The sequence below is a fragment of the Rhinoderma darwinii genome, chromosome 3, assembly GCF_050947455.1.
Source record: "Rhinoderma darwinii isolate aRhiDar2 chromosome 3, aRhiDar2.hap1, whole genome shotgun sequence".
Lineage (NCBI taxonomy): Eukaryota > Metazoa > Chordata > Amphibia > Anura > Rhinodermatidae > Rhinoderma > Rhinoderma darwinii.
The window spans coordinates 179,846,929-179,866,928 of NC_134689.1; the positions used below are offsets into that span (position 1 = coordinate 179,846,929).

The 20,000-nt window shown below is 38.9% G+C and overlaps 1 protein-coding gene across 19 annotated transcripts in view; it reads left to right on the plus strand.

Moving 5' to 3' along the window:
* Positions 1-20,000, plus strand: part of FOXP2 (forkhead box P2) — a 239,439-nt gene that overhangs the window by 138,574 nt on the left and 80,865 nt on the right. For 9 of the 19 annotated variants that reach the window (XM_075857099.1, XM_075857098.1, XM_075857109.1 and 6 more), the window contains 2 exons: positions 6,842-6,979; positions 9,618-9,839. In XM_075857099.1, coding sequence (XP_075713214.1) covers positions 6,842-6,979; positions 9,618-9,839 — 360 coding nt within the window. The remainder of the gene's footprint in view (positions 1-6,841; positions 6,980-9,617; positions 9,840-20,000) is intronic. The other 10 variants (XM_075857110.1, XM_075857116.1, XM_075857102.1 and 7 more) reach the window with 3 other exon arrangements.

The following is a 20,000-nucleotide window of genomic DNA, read 5'->3' on the forward strand; positions in this document are numbered from 1 at the left end:
ATTCAGACCAGACCCAAAAATTAAGACCCCAGATCAGACCTTTAAGCTCATTCTGTGCCCAGGCGTGACCCCTAAACGCATTCAAACCCCAGATCAGACACCGAAACTTATGCAGACCCAAAACCAACTCCAGAAAAAAAATATTTAAGACCCGAGACCAGACAGCTAAAATTAATCTGGACTCCGTTTACTACTCAAACAACTCTTAAAATTAATTCACAACCCAATCCAGAAAAATATATGCAAGGCCCTCTTCACTTCCAGGCGCAACTGCACACAACATGTTGACGCTGGTGAGCATCAGATCCTTGTGTGCACGGCTCCGGCGGTAGTTCCGCTGCTGGTGGCATTCACTGCTCGTCTTCAATTCATCTATGACAGCAGGTCGACAGGGTTCAGACAGCAGGTGTACCCGGTCCAAATTAGAACTATGGTCTTCCAGTTGAGGACCGCTGATCTACAGGGTAGGCCATTTATATGGATACACCTAAATAAAATGGGAATGGTTGGTGATATTAACTTGCTGTTTGTGGCACATTAGTATATGGGAGGGGGGAAACTTTTCAAGCTGGGTGTTGACCATGGCGGCCATTTTGAAGTCGGCCATTTTGTATCCAACTTTAGTTTTTTCAATGGGAAGAGGGTCATGTGACATCAAACTTATCGAGAATTTCACAAGAAAAACAATGGTGTGCTTGGTTTTAACGTTACTTTATTCTTTCATGAGTTATTTGCAAGTTTCTGACCACTTATAAAATGTGTTCAAAGTGCTGCCCATTGTGTTGGATTGTCAATGCAAACCTCTTCTCCCACTCTTCACACACTGATAGCAACACCGCAGAAGAAATGCTAGCACAGGCTTCCAGTATCCGTAGTTTCAGTTGCTGCACATCTCGTATCTTCACAGCATAGACAATTGCCTTCAGATGACCCCAAAGATAAGTCTAAGGGGTCAGATCGGGAGACCTAGGGGACCATTCAACTGGCCCACGACGACCAATCCACTTTCCAGGAAACTGTTCATCTAGGAATGCTCGGACCTGACACCCATAATGTGGTGGTGCACCATCTTGCTGGAAAAACTCAGGGAACATGCCAGCTTCAGTGCATAAAGAGGGAAACACATCATCATGTAGCAATTTCAGATATCCCGTGGCCTTGACGTTTCCATTGATGAAGAATGGCCCCACTATCATGTACCCCATATACCACACCATACCATCAATTTTTGTGTTCCAACAGTCTTGGAGGGATCTATCCAATGTGGTTTAGTGTCAAACCAATAGCGGTGGTTTTGTTTGTTAAAGAGACTCTGTCACCACATTATAAGTGTCCTGTCTCCTATATAAGGAGATTGGCGCTGTAATGTAGGTGACTAGGAGCGATTTTGGTTTATGCTAATGAGCTTTCTTAATGCCCAAGTGGGCGTACTTTTACTTTCGACCAAGTGGGCGTTGTATAGAGGAGTGCATGACGCTGACCAATCGGCATCATGCACTCCTCTCCATTCATTTACACTGCACTAGTGATATAGATATATCGCTATGTGCAGCCTCATACACAAACCCTAACATTACTACAGTGTCCTGATAATGAATACACATGACCATCCAGCCTGGACGTCATGTGTACTCAGAATCCTGACACTTCTGAATCTTTTCTGTGAGATTCCGGCAAGTGAAACCAAATCTCCCGAGATCACGGAGCTAAACGAGATTTGGTTTCACTTGCCGGAATCTCACAAAAAAAGAGTCAGAAGTGTCAGGATTCTGAGTACACATGACGTCCAGGCTGGATTTCATGTGTATTCATTATCAGGACACTGTAGTAATGTTAGGGTTTGTGTATGAGGCTGCACATAGTGATATATCTATATCGCTAGTGCAGTGTAAATGAATGGAGAGGAGTGCATGATGCCGATTGGTCAGCGTCATGCACTCCTCTGTACAACGCCCACTTGGTCGAAAGTAAAAGTACGCCCACTTGGGCATTAAGAAAGCTCATTAGCATAAAACAAAATCGCTCCTAACATTGTGAAAAAAGATCGTTTTTTTAAATAAAAAGCATTACTGTCACCTACATTACAGCGCCCATCTCCTTATGTAGGAGATAGGGCACTTATAATGTGGTGGCAGAGTCTCTTTAACTTCACCATTCACATAAAAGTTTGCCTCATCACTGAACAAAATGTTCTGTGTAAACTGAGGGTCATGTTCCAATTTTTGTTTTGCCCATTCTGCAAATTCAGTGCGCCGATCTGGGTCACCCTCGTTGAGATGCTGCAGCAGCTGGAGTTTGTAAGGGTGCCATTTGTGAGTAGCTAATATCCGCCGAAGGGATGTTCGACTGATGCCACTCTCCAGTGACATGCGGCGAGTGCTACGCTGTGGGCTCTTGCTGAATGAAGCTAGGACAGCCACTGATGTTTCTTCATTAGTGACAGTTTTCATGCGTCCACATTTGGGCAAATCCAACACTGAACCAGTTTCACAAAACTTGGCAAGCAGTTTCCAAACTGTAGCATGGGAGATGGGTGGTCTCGTAGGGTGTCTTGCATTGAAATCTGCTGCAATGACCCGGGTACTGCGTTCACCAGACATCAACACAAGTTCTATCCCCGCCTCACGTGTTAACCTCTGCGACATGTCAATGGCTGTGAACAAAGAGAAGCTTGTAAATAACTCATGAAAGAATAAAGTAACGTTAAAACCAAGCACACCATTGTTTTTCTTGTGAAATTCTCGATAAGTTTGATGTGTCACATGACCCTCTTCCCATTGAAAAAACTAAAGTTGGATACAAAATTGCCGACTTCAAAATGGCCGCCATGGTCAACACCCAGCTTGAAAAGTTTCCCCCCTCCCATATACTAATGTGCCACAAACAGGAAGTTAATATCACCAACCATTCCCATTTTATTTAGGTGTATCCATATAAATGGCCTACCCTGTACATCATATTTAGAAAATATTGCACAGGGCTCTTTAACTCTGTCTCAGCCTAAACTGGGGAGGAAGCCTGTACAGATAGTCGAAGCAGTCGTACACATAGGAATTATCAGGGAAAATAATGCGATGATATATAAGGTGCTCTGTGGTCATTACTTTCCTACACCTTTTGTTAACAACAAAATTAAATGACCAGAACTGTTGGTATTTGAGGTGGAATACATTTATAAATATGGAACATAGTTTGAGGTCTATGGGGAAATTTTATTTAAAAAAACTCACGCAAAAGAACAGATGTTCATAACCAATCGGATTGCTTCTTTTATTGTTTAAAAGTGCCTCTGAAACATCAGAGTGGGAATCTGATTGGTTGCTATAGGCTACTCTTCACTTTTTTCCTAACATACTTTCTCAATTGTTCTATGAGCCTAATAATAGTATCTTTCATTTGTATAGCGCCAACACATTTTTCAGCGCTTTTTTTTTAAAATAAAAAAAGGGAATCAATAAAAGTACAAAGTGACAAATAATGAAAACAGATGAACATCATTAACCAATGTTCCTAATGAATTTATAATGTGTTGGTATTCCACATTATAGATATTTGCTGAATGTATGCTTGTATTTTATGTATTGTGAATCTAGTAAAAATGAAATATCAAGAAAGTACAATGCAAATATGTTGTTCATATTAATAACTGAATACATCTTTGGAAACTTTTGCCTATGTACACTATTCAGCTAGTTAGAATGTTTTAGGTCTCATGCACATGACCGTAGATTTTATCCGCAATTGCAGATATAATACTGAAACATTAATTTCTATTGGGCCACAGACCCTTTCCCGTATATTTATGGGTGTGTGCCCGGACCATAGAAATGAGCTGCAAAAAAAGGACGTCCTAATTTTTGCATTTACGGACCATGCTCCTATACTTATTACTGTGAGCACGGTCCGCAAATGCGGATGACACTGACTGTAAATACTGCTTTTTTTGTGTGCATGCGGCCTGAAGTATCTTAAAGGCATGTTTTGAATATCAATTGTATTGGATTACATCTTAAACTATGCATCAAACTGCTTATTATGGGATTATTGGAAATAAAGCCATTTAAGTGTCTTTTTTTTTTTTTTTTATTGCTTAAATAAATAAAACCCCCATGCAGGCAGTATGGCTGATTTGTATATCTGGCTAATATTACACAGATTTTTCCCAATAGCCGATATCCATATAACTCCATGTACATTAGTTTCATTAACATTGGGGGAATGTCATTTACATTACATTCTATAGGGCTTGACTCCGTTTACTACATTAACTGTATGTGTGTTAATACATTCATTTTTGGGTTATTTCCCGCCCATGTGCGGGAAGGTTACACGTTACACCACATGTCTAACACCTTTTGGTAATTTTGGAAGTGTCTGCAAGTGCTTTGCAATCCTTAATTTTTAGCTTTAATTATTAGAGGTCAAAGCAAATGCATCCAAACAGTCCTGTCCGTCTCTCCACTTGTCATGTGTGCAAAGCAGCACTGCATCTAATAAATAACTGGAAGTGATTTATCCAGCTCGCTGCTGTATATCCGTAGGATATGAACAAGCAGTGCTGTAAACAGAGGCTTTATTTTTGGCATCATAGCACCCAACCATCACTAGGCAACTAATTGTAAGTTGGACTTTTATTACTGTCTCGTTTTCCAGAAATCAGCCATCATATCTTAACAAGCCTTTCAATGCATTTTATAAATGCTGACATAATGTTTTTACAGGGGTCTAGTGTCTGCAGATAAAATAAATGTCTGTGTGTTTAACACTATGTACATGCATATAAAGTTGTTAGATGTAGTGAATTTCTAATCATGTTCATTATATTATACTGTATTGTGCATGATGGAATGAACATTGAACAATACTAATATATATATATATATATATATATATATATATATAATCTCATCAGTATATGCGGTCTCCCATGTAAGGTATCATGAATGTGGCCTTCCATTTACATACAATAATGTATTATGATTTTCTGCAATGTATTGATAAGTAGGTTGTTTTGGTGTTTTACAAAGAAGAATTTCATATGGTCTTCTCATCTAACATATTTGTATTTATTCGTGTTTATAATTACAAAAATATGAGATGTGTATATTGGCATGCCAAACTTTAACTGTGTACATTATTATATAGTTATAACAGGTTTTTTGATAAGTCCATAAACTCAGTTTGCTTTTTGAGTAAGTTATATTGTCCTGCACATAGGGTATGACCAGGCTTAAGATTTTTGGAAATACTCTGAGATCATAGAGATATGATTCCACCTTAGTTTTTTATTTATGACAATATGGTTTACCTGGAGAAGTTTAAAATCTATGTAATGGACAGAACATATTTGTATATAAAGTACTATTATTCTCTTAATATGTAAAAGACATATTTATTCCCAAAATATAAAAACCGCATGACATGGTGTGTTCATTCTCTCAAAGTTATCCCAACGCTGTTCATGTGTGCTTAAAGGGCTTGACATCTGCCTATTGCTTTTGTACTATATACACACACAAACTTTAGACTCAGATTTTTACAAAAATAAAATATATTCATGAATATAAAGTTAGCAGGCTTTTTCTTTACATATTTTGATGTCTTGTCTATGTGTAACAGTCAAGTATTAAGTTCAATGATCAAGATTGTTGACTGCAGAAATGCATATAGACACATCTATAAGTGAAACTCTTGGTAAAAATGGAGAATCCCTTGCCTGGATTTTGGCTGAGATTTGAATCGACCTCCCAACCAGATTACCCCTCCCCCAGAGATTTCACTTGGGGTCTATTGATGAAGAAGTCTGCTAATCTGTTCCATATTCCTCATAATGCCTCCTATTATATACCACCATGGCTAAGATTCCACAATTTTTTCACTATTTAGAACATTCTTATATTTCTTATATTGATAAATGTTTCTTAGATTGCTGCAGAGTCTGCGTATAGCGTAAGAGTAAGGACATGTTCAGATCTGATGGAAATTTACCGCTGAGGATTTTGCTGCAAATTTGCATCCAAACAGTCCTGTCCGTCTCTCCACTTGAGAGACGGACAGTGGAGTTTGTTCAGACGTGAAAATTTGCGGCTTCTCCGCAACAGACTATGCATGCTGCAGAAAATAAATTCCGCACCCCAAGGTAGTTTCCACACTGAACTAAGTTACATAAAAAGCTATAGAAGGCAGATAAAGAAGTCTGCTGCGGATTTCCTCAGCAAATCCGCCATGTCTGAACGTGCCCTAAGAGCTGTAGACCCTTCCAATGTTCCTTCTGTCTCAATTGTTCCTCTCCAACAAATGGGAAGACAGACTTTGAGTCTCCAACGTCACCTGCAAAAATAACAGCCATGTTTATAAATCACTGTAACATTAGCTTGTACAGTATATTCAATATATAAAACAAGTAACCTATTGATTTCCTTTACTATTGTACTCCTAAATAATAAACATTTGTACTTGGGAAAACATCCAACTGAAGATTATGTGATTGAAAATGGTTAATGTAAATGACACTACTAATGTCAGTATAAACATTACAGATATCCGTATGGGGGATCAGTGTGTACAAGGCAGTCTGTTGCGTTATATCATCCCATCTCTAAACTGTTTTGAACTGGATGATAGAGGTCTTGTACTTGCATGTTAAAGTAGATAAGATTTTGGAATCTTCTTTACATCCTTCATGATGCGATTATAGTCATAAACATCTCCGTTTCACATTACATGAGTCAGGTCTGACACTGAATAGCAGAGAATCAGTATGAATTGAATCCAAACAGACATAAGCAATCACTGCATTTAAAGTGAGCTTGTCAGTGATGTTTTCTTCTCTTTATGGCAGGTGCCTGTTTCAGTGGCCATGATGACTCCCCAGGTGATCACCCCTCAACAGATGCAGCAGATCCTTCAGCAGCAAGTTCTGTCTCCGCAGCAGCTTCAAGCCCTCCTCCAGCAGCAACAAGCCGTTATGTTACAACAGGTAATGTTGGTTACCTTCCTTCAACAGTTAATTTTTCCTGAGTGCTTGAATGTTAGGATTGCATAAGTCCTCTGTCATGTTTATCTCGTCTTCACCTTTTATAGCAGCGTATATCACACACAGAAAAATAATGTGCTGTCAGGTGATTGTTTACATTGTCCTCTGAAACAGAACATTACATTTCTAGACTTGTCAAAGCATAAGAAGTGTCAAAGAGAGATGCAGGAGATTGTTGTTTTATCATATATAACACGTTACCACTTGTTTTAGACATAATAACACTATGGCAGACAAAATTTTCCTGCATTTTACATTAAGTGGATAAATAATAGTTCTGCTTTCTATATTAAAGAAAACGTAGCATATTGAGTTTTATGAGGAGTGAATTCATATGCAGTAAAAAGTCAAGTGGTTGAGCCACAAGTCTGTTCTTTAGCTATTCATTATTAAACAAAATCTACAATGTATTAAAAATATTCCTGCTGCCACTATTAAACTGTACAATTACATCTCATGGTAAATATTGCCAATGACGTGTGGGCAAATCTTATTGGCCCAAGTTCCTTTTTGTAATATAGAACAATGCATATACCACTATTATGCACTTTTCGGTTCTGACCTATCATAATAAAATAACATAACTTCAAATAAAGCTGAAACATTGCGGCAATATTTTTGTCTGTTAGTCACTCTAGACTTTCATCTTGAAACTGGTAAAATTAATTGAAAATATATTTAACAAAAAAGTAAAGAACAGAATGGAAAATTATTTGACAAAGTAGACACTAGTCACATATGTGATTTGCCCACTAACTCATACCTAATAGCACTTCTTCTTGTCGACCTTTTGCTAGTTTCACTAGAAGACACTTCGATTTTATTACTGCTGACTTCGTTCCCAATACTTGAAGTGGTATTCTGGTTGTGAAGCGTTTTTACCAGTTCATCTATCCACTGGATATTTTATATACACTGGATAGGTGATAACTGGTAGACCAGTGGAGATCAGACTGTTTGGTCCCCTACTGATCGCCAGAACCAGGGTCCAGTGTCTCCTGCAGCGAGTACGCATTCTTGGAGGAGTTGAATGGATCTGTGGGCGAGCATGCTTTAGTGCTGCTGTATGGAAAGCAGAACGTTGCAAGGTGGTGGGGGAATTAAAATAAGTGGGCACCAATTTTCTTGAGTGGATGCTAATTTTTTGTTCCAGCGCAAAGGCTTTACCTAATACAGCGGCTTATAAAAGCTAGGAAACCCTCTCATTAGCTTAATATGTTCTTATAGCATTAATGCAAAGGAGACAACCTCATCTTGCTATTAGATACTGCTTAAAGGATAGGTCATCAGTATATGATCGGTGGGGGTCCGTCACCCGGACCCCGCACTAATTAGCTGTTCCGGCTGCCTCCGGGCACCGGATGTTATGCAGTGGCTGTTGCTGGAAACAGGTGGCTTCATACACCATATAGCAGCCGTACTGCAGCTCTGCTCCTATTCACTTGAATAGGAGAAGAGCTGCAGTACTGCAGCACGTCCGCTATATTGTGACCGGAGCCATCTGCTTCCAGCATGGATATCTGATGCCCAGAGGTAGCAGGAACAGCTGACCAGTGAGGGGTCTGGGTGTCAGACCGCCACCGATCATATACTGATGACCTATCCTGTGAATAGGTTGTCCATATGAAGAACTGCCCTATCCCCAGACAACTCCAAGCAGTACATGCTATAGCATTCGAAGCTAAGAGAGGAAATAATTCCCTATGCAAATACATGATACCACCAACAAACCATTGTATATTAAATAAGTTTAATAAATGTAACTCTTTACCTTGCTACTCTAACTTATACCAGGGCTCTGTTCACACTAGAGTCTTCCATTCATAACAGAGCTTTGCGATATCCGCTTAAAAACCGATATCAGCGAATCCTGATGGATCCCTTTTTACTTAAAGAGACGATCATCCTTCTCTAAATAGCGGTATTCGCCATTTTGGAGGCAAAAATGTGATGACAGATTCCCTTTAAAATGGGATCTGTCAGGTCTTCAAAGGCGGTTCCGGTATTTTTGACTGCATAGAATAGTGCTGCTATTTTCAGTGCTAAAAAGGAATAGAAACCCAGGGAAAATCATCAGTGTAAACAGAGCCTAACAGTCAACTAATATTGAGTTAGGGATTGTACTGCTGAAGTGACAATCATACAGGCAAAATAAACTTTCGTTTCTCTGCTTCTTAATAAGTAAAAGGGTTAATGCTTCCCACTTGTGTGGTTCTGTGGACATTGTGACAGCATCATTCTTTTTGGGATATGATGATTTGACAGTTTAAAGAAAAGTGAAGCAGTGATTTGACTTTGGCCCCAGGCTGCTACCAGCTTCTAACTGTTCTAGGCCACTTGGTAATTGACAAGACTACAGCATATGCAAACATGTTTAGATGATACAGAATACACAAATTGAAAGAAATAATTTCTATTAAACTGCTAGTTATTAAAAAGAGTACTTTTTAAAAAATATATATTTTTTTTTAGAAAAGGTCAGTATGGTAGTTATTACGAAGCACAACTTAGAATCACAGTCCAGTGTAGTTAAGCTTAGGTAATTTGTAATATATGAAACTTTTGCCTTTATTTATTAAAGTCAAAATGGTTTATTCAGCAACAACTACAAGAGTTTTACAAGAAACAGCAAGAACAGTTACATCTTCAGCTTTTGCAGCAGCAGCAACAACAACAGCAGCAGCAGCAACAGCAACAGCAGCAGCAACAACATCAACAACAACAGCAGCAACAGCAGCAACAACAGCAGCAGCAACAGCAGCAACAACAAACCCCACCACACCCAGGAAAGCAAGCAAAAGAGGTGTGTACAATTTTTTTTTTCTAAAAGCAAAAACCTCAAGAAAATGCAGTTAATTGGGTCTGTTTGGGCAAGTAATATCAAGTTTATGATGGACTAAAGGCAACAAATATGGGATTTATTGGTAGGCTAAAACATAGCTTTTAGTACTTCATTAAAAAAATATAGCCAGTGCAAAATATATATATATATTCATATTTATATATGAAAATATATACACATGATGGAAAAATTCAGGTATATTAGAGAGACGTCCGCATATAGCATGATGCCTATAAGGTTACATTCACGCAAGCGTGTTCGATTTGTGTACGCCAAAAAAAACAGACCATATTTCCTGCTTTTCATTTCCGTGTGCAATCATTGTGTATGGCATCAGTGTGCTTTGCGTGTAGCATCAGTTTTTCATGTCCGTGCAAGCACTTCCTTTTTTTTATTCTTTTATTTCTTTGCATTTCTTAGCAACTCATGCGTGAAACACGGACAGCACATGGATGTCATCCATGTGCTGTCCGTGGTTTTCACGCACCCATAGACTTCAATGGGCGACAACGTCTGCAAAAACGCACCAATATAGGACATGCAGTGAGTTTCACGCAACGGACACTCGCTGTGTGAAAACACTTGTATGTCTGAATAGCCCCATTGAAATGCATGGGACCATGTGCTGTCAGTTATTTTAATGGACAGCACACTGACGAGGAACACGCTCGTCTGAATGAGCCATAAGTCTAAATAATTTCCTATAGAAGCTTTTCATAATGGCCTATTCACATCCGTATCACGGAATCAATAGTGCAGTCGACTATTTGTTTTTTTCTTATTAGTAGTGTAAAAACAATTTTTTTTTCCCTCGCATCATTCGTAACATCGTAATGAAGGGCTTCTAAAATAAATTATTCAGAGATTTATAGGCTTTGCGCTTTCTTATATGCCCACAATTTTCCATCATTATTAAACCACGTGTGACTGTACATATTTTCATATACATGTATGAATTTTTTCTATACTTTTTTGCTGTGACTTATACTTATTAAATTAAGTAGGAAAGGTTATGTATTAGTCTACCAATATACCGTGAATATTGCCTTCAGTGACTGAGATCTGTTAATTCGCTTCGGGGAACTGAAGATCTGGCCTATATAAAAGGTTGGTCTTCTGGAGGTTTTGTGTGTGTGTGTGTGTGTGTGTGAGTGTGTCTCTGTATATATACATACATACATACATACATACATACATACATACATACATACATAGTCAGTCAGTCATGGGCAAAATTGTTGGTACCCTTCCATTAAAGAAAGAAAAAACTTGTAGCTGACTAAGGTAATAATACATTTTAATTTACTGAGAATCAACTAATGTAAATCATACATTACTTTTGAATTGTGGTTCAACAGAAAAAAAATAAAATACTGAAACTGGTCTGGACAAAAATGATGGTCCCCTGAACTTAATATTTTGTTGCACGACCTTTTGAGGCAATCACTGCAAACAAATGATTTCTTTAGCTCTCAATGAGACTTCTGCACCCGTCCACAGGTATTTTGGCCCACTATTCGTGAGCAAACTGCTTTGCTCTGGCCTTCTCCAGACTGCATGCTTCATTTTTGTGTCTGAACATAGAGCTGATGTGACTTGCCAAAAAGCTCCAGTTTTGTCTCATCTGTCCAAAGGACATTCTCCCAGAAGCTTTGTGGCTTGTCAATATGCATTTTGGAAAATTCCAGTCTCTCTTTTTTTATCATTAGCTCTATGTTCATAGACGCGAAAATGGAGCATACAAAGAAAAGAACATTGTACCTACAGTGAGACATGGAGACGGCTCGGTTATGTTTTGTGGCTGCTTTGCTGCATCTGGCACAGGGTGTCTTGAATCTGTGCAGGGTAAAATTAAATCTCAAGACTATCGAGGCATTCTGGAGCGAAATGTGCTGCCCAGTGTCAGAAAGATTGGTCTCAGTCACAGGTCATGGGTCCCCCAACAGGGTAATGACCCAAAACACACAGCTAAAAACATCCAACAATGGCTAAGAGCAAAGCATTGGAATATTCTGAAGTGGCTTCTATGAGGCCTGATCTAAATCCTACAGAACATCTGTGGAAGGAGCTGAAACATGCAGTCTGGAGAAGGCACCCTTCAAACCTGAGACAGCTGGAGCCCTTTTACACCTGCCAAATATCGGGCAAACAGGCGTTCACAGAATTCATCGTTGTCTGCATCAGATTGATGATAATTATTATTGTCGGCAACATATCTCCCTGCTGCCGACATGATAGAAATGTATGGGGATGAGCGATCAGAACAACGAGCGCTCGTCCCCATACGTAGCTCCTTGTGAAAGGACCAAACGAGCGCTGATCAATGAGCTCTTTCGTTGATCGGCGATCATTTATAAGGCCCACGTCGGGCCGTGTAATACCACCTTAACAATACAAAACTGAACCTAGTTACCAAAATGATGGATTGGATGGAGAGGGAAAGACTGACATTAAAGGGTTATTCCATTTGTCGAGCGCAGCTCTGTCCATTCTGTTCTATGGGAATTAGGGCCAAGAGAGCAGGCAGCCACCTCTCCAATCATCCTAACCCTGGATGCAGCGAAGACCACCTCACCAAGTGGGACGTGGATCGGGGGACCCCGGTTCTCGACATCTATCAGACCCACATCTATCAGACATTTATGGCATATTCCAGCGATATGCCATTAATGTTTAGGATAGGAATAACCTTTTACATTTCCATTTGTGTTGTTAAATAAAAGAATAAAGCATGGATGACTTCCTAATTTATATTCCTGCATAGTTTCACATTTCAAGGTACAAAAAAGAATAAGTATAGCACCCAACTATAAAAGTGCTGAAATAGAACGAATGATTTTTTTTATTTTTTTTTATTTTCGATACAGTTCAAGAAGCATGCAAAGTTAGCTTATTGTTCAAAATGGTTGAGCATAAATTTCAAAGTCACGGGCCCCTGATTAATGAACTGCTACTGGAGATCTGGACTGGCGAATAGAAAGTTACAGTTTGATGTGCTCATAAATCAAGCTGACAAGCTGGCTTCTCAGGCCTACCCGGCACTTGTCGGCAGAATGCATCAAATATAAACATAATGCAAATATAACATGTTGAAGTAGTTAAATTGATCAGCAGGTATTGTAGACATTGTCTTAAAGCTGCCCATTATGCAAACCTACAGGAAACCGTTCTGACCTCCTGAGGCTTTGTTTCTGTTTGGATTTGTGAATAGAATTTCAGACAGGCATCAACTACAGCATAGAAATTGTTCCCTTATTTCTCCTGAGGCTTTGGGCAATCCACATGACTTGCTCCATTATGCAGTCTGTTTTCCAGTGAGTGCATCAGAAGTTTCTCTTTTCCCCAAACTAAAAAGGAAAGGTCTCCTACAGCAGCTTGTCTCTTTCTGAAGTGTGACTGCCATCTTATATTCTCTTGAGTCTAGAGAACTCTGGTTTGTCTTGTAATGCCTCACAAAATTGGAAGTTATACTTTTTCTAATAATAGGGCAATTCTCTCCCTTCAATGTAGTGCAGGTTTAATGTATTCCAAACAAGAGAAAAGAAAGCGCTAACAGGCTATTGGAATAAAGGCTACATCCCAATTTACTAATAGATCACCGGAGACTGCACTCATGGGCAACTGTGGATTACACATGCATACTTTGAAAGACACATCTGTCTGTTAGAAAAAGTCACCATAGTGTGCTACTTTTAGCTTATGTCAATGTATTTATTATATCGTTTGAAGATTATAAATCACACCTGTCGGAACATTAAACCTAGTTTTTATATGGTGCTTACATTTTAGTTATCTGCTGACAAATAATCAGAACATTTTTAAAAATAATATATTGTCAGAAAATGACATTATTATATTTTTTTTATACTAAACAATTCAAGTATATTGATGAGCTTCTTTACATAATCATATAGGAAATTACATAATTAAAATTAGCCATTTATTATACTTTTATTTTATTTTTTGGAGGTGTTTTTATTATAGGTAACTATCCACATAAAAAAAAAAAAACTTGAAATATTGCAGTTTACACATTGGCCACTAGAGCAGTCACAAGTTGATATTTCCTGTTCTTTGTAGCTTACTTGTCCGCTTTGCGGTATGTACTGGCACAGGATGAGAAAAATAATCTCATTATTATTAAAGGGTTAGTGAGTTAATGACACCTATACTGTATTACTGGAAGCCTAGATAAGGCAGGATAGCAACACTATACACATAGATAAGGCTCTGTAGGATGGGCTGTTCTCATTACTTCCTGGAAACTGTAAAGATCTTTGAGATTTTTCTGTCAATTGACTCCCAATAATTTCATCAGCCATAAAGCACATACACTGCTGTACTGTCTACACAGGAAGGGAGTGTGTGTCTTTAATATGGCTGCCCTCATATGACACATTCCATTTAAATGCAAAGTCCTTAAAAGTAAGATCACAAAATATATCATACAGAATCAATAGTACACAGACACACACACAGACACACACACACACACACACACACACACACACACACACCTGTACTGTGCAAAAGTTTTAGGCAGTTGTGAAAAAATGCTGCAAAGTAAGAATGCTTTTATAAATAGAAGTGTTAATGGTTTTGTTTATCAATTAACAAAATACTAAGTGAATGAACAGAAGATAAATCTAAATCAAATCAATATTTGGTGTGACCACCCTTTGCCTTCAAAACAGCATCAATTCCTCTAGGCATACTTGCACAATGTCATGGATTTTGTCGGATATAGTCAAATGTATGGTTAAACAATTACACCAAACAGGTCTTAATAATCACCATCACATGTAGGTTGAAACACTGTCATTAACTGTGAGGGTATGTTCGCACGTCCTATTTTCGGGCCGTAAACGGATGAAAAAACGGAAGCAGAACGCCTCCAAACATATGCCCATTGATTTTAATAGGAAAAACGGCATTCTGTTCCGATGGGCCATTTTTTCACGCGGCCGTTTTGAAAAACGGCCGAGTAAAAAAAACGGCCGCGAAAAAGAAGTGCTGATCACTTCTTGGGACGTTTTTGGAGCCGTTTTTCATAACTCTATAGAAAACAGCTCCAAAACCGCTGCGAAAATCACGAGTGGCTTAAAAAACATCTGAAAATCAGTAGCTGTTTTCCCTTGAAAACAGCTCCGTATTTTCAGACGTTTTTAGTCTAGTGTGTGAACATACCCTAACAGAAACAGCTGTTAGTAGGCTTAAAACTGGGTGAGGAACAGCCGAACTCTGCTACTAAGGTGAGTTTGTGAAAGACAGTTTTAGATCACAGGCCCACCATGGCAAGACTGAGCTTAGCAACTAGACACAAGGTAGTTATACTGCATCAGCAAGGTCTTTACCAGGCAAAAAAACTTAAAGCAGACTGGGGTTTTAAGATGTGCTGTTCAAGTTCTTTTTAAGACACACAAAGAAACTGGCAATGTTGAGGATGTAGACGCAGTGGTCGGCCAAGAAAACTTAGTGCAGTAGATCAGACACTTCATGCTTACTCCCCTTCAAAATTTGAAAATGTCCAACAGTGCCATTCGCTCAGAACTTGAGACAAAAAATGAATAGAGACCCTGGGTAGTTGGCAGGTATAATATATAATCAACAGAAAGAATGCCTGCAGGCAAACAAACCCTTTTTCCCCAACTACCCCAAAAAGCAATAAGAACTATATTTTATTATGCTACGTATAGCAGAACAAGACAGACCACATATATGTTATTAAAATTGTCACTGCCAGAAGCCGGACATGAAAGTGAGCTGATACAAATGCAGCACTGTGTCAGCAACCATGAGGGCCGTCATAGGTAGCATTAGCAAGTTAAATTGGCTAAGTGATAAGGCAGTGGATACGGCTTAGGCAGGAATTAGTAGCATCCTCAGGGGTACACGGGGCTCTTGTTCTGCTATACGTAGCATGATAAAATATAGTTCTTATTGCTTTTTGGGGTAGTTGGGAAAAAGGGTTTGTTTGCTTGCAGGCATTCTTTCTGTTGATTCGCTCAGAACTGGCAGAAAGCAGTGGGACCCAGGTATACCTATCTGCTTTTCAGAGAAGTCTGGCCAGAAGTGGTCAGAAATGCGGCAAAGAAGCCATACATTCGATGTGGAAACATGGCCAAGTGACTCAACTATGCACAAAAACATAGGCACTGGGGTGCAGAAAAATGGCAGCAGGTGCTCTGGACTGATCAGTCAAATTTTTTTATATTTGGCTGTAACCAGTACAATAATGATTGTCTGCAGGCAACAGTGAAGTATGGTGGAAGTTCTTTGCAAGTTTGGGGCTGCATTTCAGCAAATGCAGTTTGGGATTTGGTCAGGATTAATGGGTCCTCAATGCTTAGAAATAAAGAAAGATATTATCAATCATACAATACCATCAGGGAGCCGTATGATTGGCTCCAAATTTATTCTGCAGCAGGACAAGGACCCCAAACATACAGCCAATGTCATTAAGAACTATCTTCAGAGTAAGTAGAACAAAGAACCCTGGAAGTGATGATATAGCTCCCTAATCTCAACAGCATCGAGCCTGTCTGGGGTTCACATGAAGAGACAGAAGGATTTGAGGAAACCTACATCCGCAGAAGATCTGTGGTTAGTTCTCCAATATGGTTGGAACAACCTCCCTGCCGAGTGCCTTCAAAATCTGTGCGCAAGTGTCTCTAGAAAAATGTATGCTGTATGAAGGCAAAGGGTGGTCACACCAAATATTGATTTGATTTAGATTTCTCTTCTGTCATTCACTTAATGTGTTTTTTTTATCAATTAAAATACAAACACTTCTATTTTTGAAAGCCTTCTTACTTTGCAGTAAGTACCTAAATCATTTGCACAGTGCTGTGTATGTATGTATGTATGTATGTATGTATGTATGCACTAATCCTTCTAAATGAATTAGAATATCATTAAAAAGTTAATTTATTTCAGTAATTCAATTCAAAAACGGAAACCCCTATATTATATAGATTCATTACACGCACAGTGATCTATTTCCAGTATTTTTTTATTTTTAATGTTGATGATTATGGCTAACAGTCAACCCCTTCCCGCCGCAGCCCTTTTTCAGATTTTCATTTTAGCTTTTTGCCTTCCCACCTTCCAAAAGCCATAACTTCTTTATTTTCGATATAGTCCTATGAGGGCTTGATTTTTGCGAGACGAGTTGTAGTTTTTCGTAGCACCATTTAATTTGCCATATAATGTACTAGGAAACGGGCAAAAAATTATTTGTAGGGTAGAAAATTAAAAAAACAGGGATTCCTCCATGGTTTTTTGTGAGCCATTTTTACGGAATTCACTGTGCAATTAAAACAACATGTTAACGTTTTTATTACGGCGATACCAAATATATATAGTTTTTTCTATATTTTACTACTTTTACAAGTAACCTAAGTGTAAAAAATTTATTTTGTGTCGCCAAATTCCGAGAGCCATAACTTTTTTATTTTTCCGTCGTTTTTTAAGTGGTATGAGGGCTTATTTTTTGCGGGATAAGCTGTAGTTTTTAATGCCATTTTGGTGTACATGCGACGTTTTGATCACTTTTTAATTAATTGTTTTTTGTCGGAGATTAGGTGACCAAAAAAATAGAGATTCTGGCGTTTACAATTTTTTTTACGGCGTTCATCGTGCGGGTTAAATAATGATATATTGTAATAGTTCCGACTTTTACGGACTTCGGCAATACCAATTATGTTTATTTATTTGTTTTTTTTACTATGCTCTAGGGGGAAATGGGAAAAGGGGTTTTTTTTTGAACGTTTAATAAAAAAAAAAAATTTTTACATAAAGAAAATACATTATTTAACTAATTTTCACTTCTTTTTATTAGTCCCCCTAGGGGACTTCAACCAGCGATCGTTAGATCGCTTGCACGATATACTGCAATACTAATGTATTGCAGTATATCGAGATTCTGACAGGCATCTATTAAGAATATCAATAGGTGCACAAAGATGGCGGACCTGGGGCCCTTCATTAGGCCCCCAGGCAGCCATAGCAACCATCGCCTCCCCGCGATTGCGTTGCGGGGGGCGTGATGAGCTGTTAGAGGGGGTCGCCCCCTCTTTCTAATGATTTAAATGCTGCAGTCGCTATTGACCGCAGCATTTAACGAGTTAAACGAACGGGATCGCGCTCGAGCGCGATGCCACTCGTTACTCTGAAGTGTCGGCTGTAACATACAGCCGAACCCGGCATCATATGGAGCGGGTTCACTCCGTGAGTCCGTTCCATACTTCCCCCTACCCGACTTTGGTAAAACTATGTACAGTATATGTACTCAATACTAGGTCGGGGCTCCTTTTGCATGAATTACGGCATCAATGCGGAGGAGGCGATCATCCTGTGGCACTGCTGAGGTGTTCTAGAAGCTCCAGGTTGCTTTGATAGCGGCCTTCAGCTCGTCTGCATTGTTGGGCCTGGTGTCTCCCTATGGGTTTTAGTTCAGGCGAGTTTGCTGAACTTGATATAACACAGTGGACCAAAGTCCTGTTTTCAGATGAAAGTAAATTCTGCATTTCATTTGGAAATCAAGGTAGAGTAGAGAGGCACTAAATCCAAGTTGCTTGTGATCCAGTGTGAAGTTTCCACAGTCAGTGATGGTTTGGGGAGACATTTCATCTGCTGGTGTTGGTCCACTGTGTTCTACCATGTCCAGAGTCAACGCAGCCGTCTACCAGGAAATTTTAGAGCACTTCATGCTTCCCTCTGCTGACAAGCTTTTTGGAGATGCTGAAGGACTTGGCACCTGCACACACTGCCAAAAGTACCAATACCTGGTATAATAACACAGCATCACTGTACTTGATTGGCCAGCAAACTCGCCTGACCTAAACCCCATAGGGAATCTATGGGGTATTGTAAAGAGGAATAAGAGTCACCAGACCCAACAACGCAGACAAGCTAAAAAACCGCTATCAAAGCAACCTGGGCTTCCATAACACCTCAGCAGTGCCACAGGCTGATCGCCTCCATGCCACGCCGCATTGATGCAGTAATTCATGCAAAAGGAGCCCCGGCCAAGTATTGAGTGCATATACTGTACATACTTTTCAGTAGGCCAACATTTCGGTATTAAAAATCATTTTTGAAATTGGGCTTATAAAATATTCTAATTTTCGGAGACACTACATTTTGGGGTTTGATTAACTGTTAGCCATAATCATCAACATTAAAAGAAAAAAATGCTGGAAATAGATCACGCTGTGTGTAATGAATCTATATAATATGAGTTTCACTTTTTAAAATAAACTCCTGAAATAAATTATCTTTTTTATGATATTCTAATTCATCGAGAAGGACTAGTGTGTGTGTGTGTGTGTGTTATATAATGTGTGTGTGTGTGTGTGTGTGTGTGTATATATATATATATGTGTGTGTGTGTGTGTATATATATATATAAATGTGTGTGTGTGTATATATATATATGTGTGTGTGTGTATATATATATAAATGTGTGTGTGTGTATATATATGTGTGTGTGTGTGTGTGTGTATATATATATGTGTGTGTGTGTGTGTATATATATATATGTGTGTGTGTGTGTGTGTGTGTGTGTATATATATATATATATGTGTGTGTGTGTGTATATATGTGTGTGTGTGTGTGTGTGTGTGTGTGTGTGTGTGTGTGTGTGTGTGTATATATACAGTACCGTTCAAAAGTTTGCGGTCACCCAGAAAACTCACACTTATATCTATCAAATGAGTTGCAAAATGACTACAAAATATAATCAAGTTATTGACCAGGTTAGAAATAATGATTTTTATTTCAAATAATAATTTTCTCCTTCAAACTTTGCTTTCGTCAAAGCATGCTCCATTTGCAGCAATTACAGCATTGCAGACCTTTGGCATTCTAGCTGTTAATTTGCTGAGGTAATCAAGAGAAATTTCACCCCATGCTTGCAGAAGGCCCTCCCACAAGTTGGATTGGCTTGATGGGTACCATACGGTCAAGCTGCTCCCACAACAGCTCTATGGGGTTGAGATCTGGTGACTGCGCTGGCCACTCCATTACAGATAGAATACCAGCTGCCTGCTTCTTCCCTAAATAGTTCTTGCATAATTTGGAGGTGTGCTTTGGGTCATTGTCCTGTTGTAGGATGAAAT